Source organism: Diplotaxodon limnothrissa, linkage group LG1 (genome assembly GCF_057381915.1).
Source record: "Diplotaxodon limnothrissa isolate DT_005_m linkage group LG1, D_limnothrissa_male_GT1.1, whole genome shotgun sequence".
NCBI lineage: Eukaryota > Metazoa > Chordata > Actinopteri > Cichliformes > Cichlidae > Diplotaxodon > Diplotaxodon limnothrissa.
Window position 1 is genome coordinate 9,982,737 of NC_140596.1, and position 11,630 is coordinate 9,994,366.

The window sequence follows — 11,630 nt, forward strand, 5'->3', positions numbered from 1 at the left end:
TTTTCTTAAAAGTCCACCTATACCCCTCACCTGATTTTTGTGTATTCCAGTGTATTGCACAGCGACGTTTCGAGTTAGAGTGGATGTGTGTAGGTACTGCAATTTAATACACATTTTCAATACACACGGCCGGAAGTCATTGTGATTGGTAGGCTATATATATAGGCGGTACCTACAGGAAACGGCGCCACAACTTTCGCGCGCGTGCCCTTTAACAAGTGTATGTCGACGGCAATACGAAGACGGATTAAAAACACAAAGGTAAGCCTTTTTTAATGTAAAATGCACCATGGCTTTAATACTATATGAAATTATAGGTGCACAGGCCTATATTAAACTGGTTTAATTTATGCTTTATGGACTGTTAGTGAGTCTTTGAAGAAGTAAAACGGCCCCAGCGTTTGTCATTGAGTAAATAAAATAGGGCTGACGACTAACCGCGTCAACGCGATAAAGCGGGCTAACCCGTGTTAGGATTTACTCGGTGTTAAAGCATTATTGTGGCTTAAACGTGTTAATGCCGACATCGCGACTAACGCGATTAACAATTAAACCAGCGCAGTCTGAGTCAAAATCCCTGATGTCGCTGTTAGCTAATTTCGGGCAGTTTGTCCAATGTCTGTCCATTCTGCTGACAGCCCTAAAATAAAAGCAAGGGTATAAGTGTATTTAGTCGTGTATTTATTTATATGCCTGAAGAAAAAACTTCTTACAGTTTTGATGCCTAAGCTTTCTCAGTACTTGTATCACTCTCTGCAGTCGCCATTACAGAAATGTCACATGTCGCCATTTTGAGTACTAGGCCTTTAACATTTTAAAAGAAGGCATAAATTAGCACTATGAATAAGTCAGCTGTGTTTATGCTGTAAACTACACTACTGCTAGTTCTGCTACTACTGATGATGATGACAATGATGACGATAATCGTAATACTTTATATGCTTTGGTAATACAGCCAATCGTACAGGAGAACATGCGAAGGAGACGCATTCCTCCACGGGAGGATGCAGTCTGTCATGTTTCTGCTGGAAGGGACAAACTGGGACTTGATATCCACTACATAAATGCCTTCAAAGGTAAGTTGGTCTTTAGTTTGGATTAGATTTGGAGTTTGTCACTTTGTCTTTTGTCACTCACTTGGTATGCCTCTGCAATTCAGGTCGGGGCATTTTCACGACTGTTCCATTCCAAAAAGGAGACTTTCTTTTGGAATACAGAGGTAAACTCATAACAAAAGAAGAATGTGAGCGGAGACACAGAGTTTATCATGACAGCCTGAAGGTGTTCATGTTTGAATTCAAGTTTGATGGAAAACTCTGGTGGTGCGTATTATATCAGTGTAGTTTGATTAAGATTAAATTACACATTGCTTTTGATTTATGAAAAAAAAGCTTCCTAACTAGTTAAGCTAATACTTTTTTGCCTAACCCCACAGTGTGGATGCATCTCAAGAAGATGGGTCATTAGGCAGACTTGTCAACGACAACCACATCAGTCCAAGTGCTAAGATGAAAATATTAAATATCAATGGAAAGCCCCATCTATGCTTATTTGCAAGCAGAGACATAAGTCCAGGTGAAGAAATAGACTATAATTATGGTGACTCGGATTGGCTCTGGAGATGCAAGGTATTTCTACAATTGTACTTTTTGGAACTGATAAATTGCATACCCTAAGCCATTTTTACATTTGTACCTACTCAAATTGGCTTAACGTGACTTAGGGCATCTAGTTTTTCACTGAAATTGAGTATCACCTACTGTGCCTGGGGTAACTATAGCAATGCAGCCGAGCATCCAGTGATATAAATGCCACAGCAAGCATGGACGTCAAGGTGACAAAATGCCTGCTGCTCAGTCTATACTTTAGTGTTCAATTCAGGGATCACGCTGTTAATTTTGGTCGCTATTTCAAACATTTCAGAGTTTCAAAAATGATGGCTTGGATTTTCACGAAGGAGGCGCACTCATAACTTATCGAGTGATACCATTGACCAGCCACCTGGTGGCATTCAGTCTATGTCAAATTTTCTGATCACTTTGGATCACTTGGAACCTTGGTGCAGTAGTTACTGAAAAACTACATGGTACTATAACCTACTGGAAAAACAGGGGTAGGTACTAATGGAAAACAGGCAATTGTGATGGCTGCCACATCAAAGCCCTCTAAAAGCACTAAAAAAATATCAGCAGGTATGCAGAAATAAAAAATGGCTTTCGGTTTCTAAATTTTAACAGTGATTGATGTTTAATGTGATTCTACACAGCAAAATCTCCAGTGTTAAATTAACACTGGAGAGTGTCTATAAGGGTCCACACCTCTGAGTGTTAAATACAACACTGTTGAGTGTTAAATTAACACTTTTGACAGTGTTATATGTTTAAAAGTAACCTAGTCAGTTTTGAAGATTAACAATGGCTAACACTGAGCAGTGCTGATTTTCTAACACTGGAAAATAACTCAAAATGTTAGAAATATTCCAGTGTTAGAAAATCAGCACTGCTCAGTGTTAGTCTTTGTTAATCTTCAAAACTGACTAGGTTACTTTTAAACATATAACACTGTCAAAAGTGTTAATTCAACACTCAACAGTGTTGTGTGGACCCATATAGACACTCTCTAGTGTTAATTTAACACTGGAGATTTTGCTGTGTAGCCTCTTTAGTTAGATTCATTTTAAATTTTGTCCCTTGAAGATAAATGGGCCCTAGTGACAGTTCGTTGCTGCTACAGGTGATTGTTTTACTCCTTTAGCAATGGCTTAAAAAATAAAGAAATCACACTGACTATTTGTCTCTTAATCATAGGGCCTTAAATTCTCTATACATGACAGTGAATATTTTAAAGACAATAGCTTGAAACTTATCTTTCTCATACAGTTTATTTAATGTTTCAAAAGCCTCTTCAAAAATGCACTGTATATTCATTTTCTATCTGTTACACACGAAGACGGAGACCAGCCAGATTCAGAAGACTGTGAGCTGCCTAAAGCCGCAACCAAACAGCTTTCCAAACAATGATCTGGACCTGAAACATCCAGAGCCTAAAAGGGTAAATATAATCCAGTGTACCACTTAATGAACTAATAATTTAATCTATCATCATTCTTTATGGATGCTGTGTGTGTGTGTGTTTGGCAGTCACCTGGGTGTGATGTGATTTACATGGACCGTGGCTTGTAGGTCCTTTTCATTGTTTCAAAGTGCAAGTCTGGATAACATCTGAGTGTGTGTGTGTGTGTTAACCACCCAAATGTGACTTAGGAGGACCACACTGTTATTGGGGGACTCCGTCAAAGTTTGCTTCATGGTGACATCACTCTGGTTTTAGGAGGGGTCTTCTCGTATGTCTTGACAGTTTGACCTACAGCATGCAGAACTGACTGCATGTGCTTTGTTTCTATGTTGAAATTTTTTGAAACTCAGGCTTGAACATTAAGATAGATAGTACTATACAACTTCTTAACTTGTTTTAGGCACTTTTTACTGCTTTAGTGCATGGGCTCTCTCTGGCTGTGTACTCTGGCTTCTTCCCACAGTCCAAAGATGTAGCTTATGGGGTTAGGTTAACTGGTGATTCAAAACTGCCCTTTGGTGTGAATGCAAATGCTTGTCCTTCCATGTTAGACTGGTGATCTGTCCAGGTTGTACTGCCCTATGGTAGCTGGTATAGGCCCCAAAACTGCTACCCCACAATCCTGATAAGGATAAGTGGAAGAGGATGGATGATTGCAAAGGAATCAGTTGTTAATTATTGTAGCCAGTATTTTTTTCAGAAGAAAACATTTCTTGAGTGGAAAGCCCCCCCCCCCCACACACATGCAAATTAAAGACAGAAGCACAGGCCTGCCCAGTACAGTTGCAAGAAGAGCACTTGGTCTAATCTTTGTGCCATCTTTTCTTTGTTGCAGGATCTTGATGAAGAAATGCCTCAGCAAGGCTCAGAAGCCATGCATTCTTCTTCAGTGCAAGATTTTGAAGAGGTAACATTGACCTAGGACAGATTTTAATGAATGTTTCTCATGCACGATGTGTACCTTACGCTATTTGCCGATAGTGAAATGGTCTATTCATCCTCTTGAGTGATGCATTTTTAGTAACTGTCAGATTACTGTTCTTTTGTCTTCATTCTCTATCTGTTACACACGAAGACTGAGACCAGCCAGATTCAGAAGACTGTGAGCTGCCTAAAGCCGCAACCAAACAGCTTTCCAAACAATGATCTGGACCTGAAACATCCAGAGCCTGAAAGGGTAAATATAATCCAGTGTACCACTTAATGAACTAATAATTTAATCTATCATCATTCTTTATGGATGCTGTGTGTGTGTGTGTGTGTGTGTGTGTGTGTGTGTGTGTGTTTGGCAGTCACCTGGGTGTGATGTGATTTACATGGACGAAGTTTATTAGTTGATATCTGCAACTGAATTGAAAACACACCTTTCCAACTGTCCAAAACAAATAAATGTTGCAATATTTTGCTAACAGTGTCACAATCATCGTCTGGTGTGCACAACAATATCATCTTTGGACAAGTGCATTCAGTGTGTGGGACCGGTTTCCTCCCTCAAGTGGCTTGGCTATAAGTGCAAAGGTGAGACATTTAGTGAATAGGTACAGTGTATAGTAAAAAGCATTAATAGAGTTCAACAAGTTAAGACTAGCTGAAATGAACACTGCTCCCTTTTTAATTAATGGGTGGTCACGTCTAATTAAAGAAATGCAGTATTACCTCATTGGTGCAGGACCTTGTAAAAATGGTATACTTGGGATTGTCCTCAATTCCCCATTCCATAACATAAACTGCTCAAAATAATAAAGGGAACACTTAAACAATGCGATGTTACTCCAAGTCAGTCACACTTCTGTGAAATCAAACTGTTCACTTAGGAAGTAACACTGACAACCAGTTTCACATGCTGTTTTGCAAATAGAGTAGACAACAAGTGGAAATTATAGTCAATTCACCATAATAAAGGACTGGTTCTGCAGGTGGTGACCACAGACCACTTCTCAGCACCTATGCTTTCTGGCTGATGTTATGGTCACTTTTGAATGCTGGCGGTGATTTCATTTTAGTGGTAGCATGAGACAGTCTACAACCCACACAAGGGGCTCAGGTAGTGCAGCTCATCTAGCGTAGCACATCAATGTGAGCTGTGGCAAGAAGGTTTGCTGTGTCTGTTAGTGTAGTGTCCAGAGCATGGAGGTGCTACCTGGATGTGGAGTAGGCCATAGGAGGGCAACAACCCAGCAGCAGGACCGCTACCTCCACCTTTGTGCAAGGAGGAACAAGAGGAGCCCTGCAAAATGACCTCAAACAGGCCACAAATGTGCATCTGTCTGCTCAAATGGTCAGAAACTGACTTCATGAGGGTGGCTTGAGGGTCCAGCATCCACAGGTGGGGATTGAGCTTGCAGTCCAACACCATGCAGGATGTTTGGCATTTGCCAGAAAACACAAAGTTTGGCAACTTCAGCACGGGCACCCTATGCTCCTCACAGCTGAAAGGAGGTTCAAACTGAGCACGTGACAGTCTGGAGATGCCGTGGGGAACGTTCTGCTGCCTGCAACATCCTCCAGCATGATCATATTGGCAGTGGGTCAGTAATGGTGAGGGGTGGCATTTCTGTGCCTGCCAGAGAGCCTGACTGTCATTGGGTAACAAGATGAGGTCCTCGGACCCTTTGTGAGACCACATGCTGGTGCATTTGGCCCTGGGGTCCACGTAATGCGAGACGACACTGGGCCTCATGTGGCTGGAGTATGTCAGCAGTTCCTCCATGACAAAGGCATTGATGCTATGGACTGGCCCGCCTGTTCCCCAGACCTGAATCCAATTGAGCACATCTGGGACATCATGTCTCACTCCATCCACCACAAACTGTCCAGGGGTTGGCAGATGCTTTAGTCCAGGTCTTGGAGGAGATCCTTCAGGAGACCATCCGCCACCTCATCCCGAGCATGCCCAGGCATTGTAGGGAAGTCGTACAGGCATCTGGAGGCCACACACATTCAACTACACACTTTCATGCCACTCAACTACCTAAAGAACAAAGTATTTAATAAGAATAATTCCTTCATTCACATCTGGGATGTCCTTTTTTGGGGGGGGGGAGGGGGATTAGCAGTGTATGTGTAGTCATTAAAATATCCTTAATGTGAACAGTTTGTTTTTTTTTTTTTTTTTTCAGCATTTGACATTACTGCAATGCTTTGACAAAAAACTACTTCACTTAAATAGAACTGCAAAGCTAAATTAAGTCTATCAAAATGTGTTTCAGTTTGTTTAGGGGTCTGGCACAAATCTTGCCTTGCAAAATTGGCAAATCAGAATTGCCACCAGTCAACACAGGTGTGTATCCCATTCATATTTGGCTTGACTTTTTTTCAGTTTATTTTTTACCTGTCTAAAGTATTGATCAATTAAAAAAAACTTTTGTTCTTACATTCCAGAAAGAAGAAATTTCTGAATATTCAGGGGAGGATGGATTGCCACATTCAGTTCTGGATCAAATATCAAGCGATGATGATGGCAACCACAGCATATCAGAAGAAGAATATGTGCCAGATTCAGAGTCATATGATGAAGATTCAGATGAAGACATCTCATTATTGCCAAGCACATCAAAAGGTCTGCTATGCCAAGATGACATCTCCAAAGCGCATGAACAATCAGATTCAACGAATTTAATCCACAACTTGACAAAGGACAAGCCACAAGATAAAAGTGAGCTTTGCGAAACTGAATCAGAAAAAATGACTTTAAGTAAAAGAAATTACTGCTATTTTTGTGGCAAACCACAAGCTAAAATTTCCCGCCACCTGAAAACGCACAAAACGGCTCCTGATGTTGTGCATGCATTTTCCCTGCCTAGAGACTCAAACGAGCGTAAAAGTCTGTTAGAGAAATTGAGAAATAAGGGAAATTTTAAGCATAATGCTGCAGTTTTGCATGGTGGAGTGGGACCACTGAAAGTGAAGAGAAGACCCAAGATTAAAGCAGTAGAGGGAAAGTTTGCTCATTGCTTTTATTGTCAAGGGATGTATGTTCGCAAGGATCTTTGGAGACATGTCCGCAGATGTCCTAACAAACCAAAAGATGACACGGATAAAGAACCTGGAAGAACCAAAGTACTCGGCCTGGCTTTAACTCTGGAGTCTCAGTGTTATCCGCAGGTGTCAAGTGGAGTCTGGAAGGTTCTTGCTGTTATGAAACAAGATGAGATTGCCTCAGCTGTGCGAAATGACTTTACTGTTATTCAGTTTGCCCAGTCCCTCTACAATAAACATGGACAAGACCCTACAAAGTATGATTATATACGACAGAAGCTTCGTGAAGCGGGACGTTTGTTGTTGTGTCTGCGCACAGAATTCTCAGTGCATAACATGGAAGAAGCTATTAAGCCTGCTAATTTCCAGAGAGTTGTGCAAGCAGTAAAGAACGTTTCAGGTTTTGATGAAGAGACACTGTCATACAAAACTCCAAGCCTTGCGCTGAAACTGGGACATACACTGCATAAAATGTCTGACATTATCCATTGTCGTGCCCTCATGACAGAGGATGAAGCCCTAATCAAGTCCACTGATGCGTTCAAGAAGTTGTATGTCTCCAAATGGTCTGAGATGGTGTCTCACCGTGCCTTGAACACATTGAGTGAGGCAAAGTTTAACAAGCCATCAACATTGCCCTTTACAGAAGATGTTCGGATTCTCCATCACTACCTTCAAAAATCTGCAGAAAGTGCCTTTTGCAGCTTGGAGAACGAAGCCACAGCTCAGAATTATGCCCAACTTGCACAAGTTACACTCTCACAAATCATTGTGTTCAACCGAAGACGTTCTGGAGAGGTTTCAAAGATGCGCCTCAAAAGTTTTCTTGAAAGAGACAAAACAGCACTCCACACAGATGTTGCCATGGGGCTCTCAGAAATGGAACAGAGACTCTGTAACTATTTCTGTAGAATAGAAATAATGGGAAAAAGGGACAGAAATGTTCCAGTTCTGCTAACACCAAGCATGCTGGATGCTCTGTCACTACTGGTTAGTAGGAGGCCTGACTGTGGTATTTGTGCCACTAATATCTACCTCTTTGCAAGACCCCGATCAATGAGTCATTACAGAGGAATGGACTCCTTGCGTGTTCATGCACACCAGTGTGGAGCAAAGCAGCCTGAGTATCTAAGATCGACACAGCTCAGAAAACATGTTGCCACACTCTCACAAGTCCTTAATTTGAAAAACAACGAACTTGATCAGGTTGCAGATTTCCTGGGTCATGATATCCGCGTTCACCGCGAATTCTACAGATTACCAGTTCCCACAACACAGCTGGCCAAGATTTCCAAACTGCTTTTAACACTGGAAAAAGGACAACTTTCCCAGATCCAGGGGAAATCACTGGATGAGATCAAAATAGAAGGTTTGTATTGAAAGGAGCAAATATTAGGGCAGTAGTTGAATATTATGCTTTATCAACAGAATTAAAACCTAAAAGCACAGACCATTCTGTTAAATGTCCATGATTTAAGGTTCTTGAAGTCTATTGTTTCATCACTTTGCAACATTTGGCAAACTGCAGAGTGGTGGCCTTAAATAGTAAAACTATGTACTATAATCACACAAGAAATGAAGGACGAATTCGACAGCTTCAAGAAAGACATTAATACAAAGCTGGCAGAAACTGCGAACGAGCTAGCTAGCCATGAGACCAGACTCGAAGAAGCTGAGAAAAGACTGGAAGAGATGGAAAGGTGGAATTTGGCCGCAAAAGACGCTCTAATCCAGTCGCTTCAGCAACAACGGAATATTCAGACGAAACTGGCTGACTTGGAAGGCCGTAGCCGACGGAACAACATTCGCATTTTTGGCCTAAAAGAGGGCTCTGAAGGAAACTCTGTGCTGCAGTGTGTGGAGGACTTGTTGAGAGCTGAGCTTTCGCTCCCGCCGGATTCTGCTCTAAATATTCAGCGGGCGCACAGAGCTCTGGTGCCAAAACCCGGACCAGAAAAACCTCCGCGATCGGTGGTGGTTAATTTTCTTCAGTTCTCAACCAAGGAGATGGTGCTGAAGGCAGCGTGGAAGAAAAAGGTTGTACATCAGGATAAGCAGCTTTTCTTTGATCATGACTACGCTGCCGACGTGGTTCAAAAGAGGAAGGAATACGCTGGAATTAAGAAAGCCTTAAAAGAGAGAGGAATTCGCTTCCAGACGCCTCTGACCAGAATCAGGATTCACTGGGAGAGCGGCGCCAGGACATATGACAGTGGCCGGGCGGCGGCGGAGGAGCTAAGGAGGAGAGGAATACAGGTGGAGGTGCCGCAGCGGAGCGGGGAAAGCACGATGCTGGAGGAGCGACTGCAAAATGCATTGGGATGGCAGCGATCTAACACCGAGAACTTATAAGTGAGGATACAAACATTTGAATCCGGTGGAAATGACTGAACAGTAGAACTCTGAAACTAAAGGTTCATTACTCTGTTACTTTTCAAGGCAAGGTAGACCGGAAAGTGGTAGGTTTTCTTTTCTTTTTTTTTTCTTTTTTCTTAAGGAACCTATGTTGGATCTCACGGGGGCCCCTAATCTGAAAGGGATATACCCCACGAACCACAGGGACGCTGTGGGTAAGAAATACGTATTTTCAGTTTCTCTTAAGTTTCTTGTTATCTTGTTCCAAGTTCTTAGAGTTAGTGTGGGATGCTATGATAGTGATAAGCCAAAAATAAAGCAAAACTTAACAGTGAAAAGATGAGGAATATAACGCTGGTGTCAATGAATGTCAATGGGATGAATAACCCAATTAAAAGAAGCAAAGTGATACTCAAAATGAGAAAGCTTAATGCCAATGTAATATATCTACAGGAAACACATTTGTCGCAGGAAGAGCATGATAAATTGAAGAAATTTGGGTACAGAAATTCTTACTATAGTACGTGCAAGAAAAGTCGTAAAAGGGGGGTAGCAATACTTATTAAAAATTCAGTTAATTTTGAATGTTCTAATGAAATTCGGGACAGTGAGGGGAGATACATTATTGTAAGAGGTAAACTAGAAGGGGAGGCGGTGACACTAATCAATCTCTATATTCCCCCTGAGAGCAACCAACAAAATGTGAAGACTCTACTTACTACAGTCATGTCAGAATCTGAAGGGACTGTGCTGTGTGCAGGAGACTTTAATGTGGTATTCGACCATAGAATTGATACAACAAGCACAAATAGAAGCAAAAACAGCCTGGCGAGAACGGTTAATACATTTATGAAGGAGCATGGAATGGTAGATGTATGGAGGGAACACCACCCACTGGATAAGGAGTATACACACTACTCAAAGACTCACAACACTTACTCAAGAATTGACTATGTCTTAATGAACAGATGGGATCTACACAGAGTAACTGAATGCACAATTGGAGTGGCAGATATTGCTGATCACTGTGCCATTCATTTAAAGCTAAATCTAAATAGTAGGCGTAGAAATACCTGTTGGAGGTTAAATCTGAGCTGTCTGAATAATAAAGAAACGAAAGACCAAATCAAGAAAGATATAAAGCAATACATAGAGGAAAACTCCACTGAAGAAATTAGCCCAACGGTGTTTTGGGATGCATTCAAAGCTGTGCTCAGAGGGAAGCTTATTGCTATAACTTCAAAACAACACCAAATGAGGAAGGCCCTGTACCTAAGCCAGGTGGAGGAATTGAAAAACACAGAAATATTATACCGAACAACTCGGAATGTTCAGCTCCAAGACAGAATTAAAACACTAAAAAAGGAAATTGACAATATATTGACTGAAGAAGTGGAAAAAAAACTTAGATTTTTGAAACAGGATTATTATGAGAATGGCCCAAAGGAAGCTAGACTGATAGCACGGCGTCTTAGACAGCAGCAAGCTGTTAATACGATTCACAAGATTAGAGACCCATCTACAAATAACTTGAGTTATACCCAGGAAGCAATAGAAGAAACATTTAAGAAATATTACGAAAACTTGTATAAACAACCATGTTCCTCAAATAAAGATAAGAAAACTGCTTTTCTTAACTTCCTAGACTTACCACGTATTGGTACGCAGCAAAACAGCAAACTGACTGCCCCCATCAGTCATGAAGAAATATCTAGAGCAATTTCCAGTCTGAAAGCTAATAAATCACCGGGGGCCGATGGGTTCCCCTCAGAGTGGTACAAGAACTTTAAGGAGGAGTTGATACCAATGCTTCAATCATCATTCAATCATACCCTTGCGGAGGGTGTAACACCTCCCTCATGGAGAGAGGCGATTATCTCAGTAATCCCTAAAGAGGGAAAAGACACCGAATATTGTAACAACTACAGACCCATATCGGTTCTTAATGTGGACTACAAAATATACACATCTATAATCGCTAAGCGATATGGAGCAATTATGACAGACTTAATTAATGAAGACCAAACTGGCTTTATCTCAGGACGTAGAACTCAAGATAGTATAAGAAGGACCCTCCAAATAGTTAACTCGATACAAACAAAAAAGGGCAGTGCGGCCCTAGTAAGCCTGGATGCAGAGAAGGCTTTCGACAGTGTAGATTGGAACTTCCTATATGCCGTGCTTGAAAGGTTTGGTTTTAATGACGGTGCTGTGATGTGTAT

General features: G+C 41.4%; 1 protein-coding gene and 1 long non-coding RNA gene across 2 annotated transcripts; both read left to right on the plus strand.

Annotated features, from left to right (window-relative positions):
- The first annotated feature begins 324 nt into the window (after positions 1–324).
- Positions 325–1,954, plus strand: LOC146639402 (uncharacterized). Its single transcript, XR_014906162.1, has 3 exons — positions 325–1,076; positions 1,160–1,322; positions 1,436–1,954. It is a non-coding gene; the product is annotated as an uncharacterized LOC146639402 (long non-coding RNA).
- Positions 1,955–7,484: 5,530 nt separating this feature from the next.
- LOC146639403 (uncharacterized) lies at positions 7,485–8,433 on the plus strand. The gene has a single exon (XM_085351171.1). It carries the CDS (start codon positions 7,525–7,527, stop codon positions 8,431–8,433), a length of 909 nt encoding a protein of 302 aa, XP_085207297.1. The 5' UTR covers positions 7,485–7,524.
- Positions 8,434–11,630: the final 3,197 nt, after the last annotated feature.

Excerpts from the sequence above, each read along its gene's own strand:
- LOC146639403 (XM_085351171.1), top strand. The coding sequence starts at position 7,525 with ATGTCTGACATTATCCATTGTCGTGCCCTCATGACAGAGGATGAAGCC.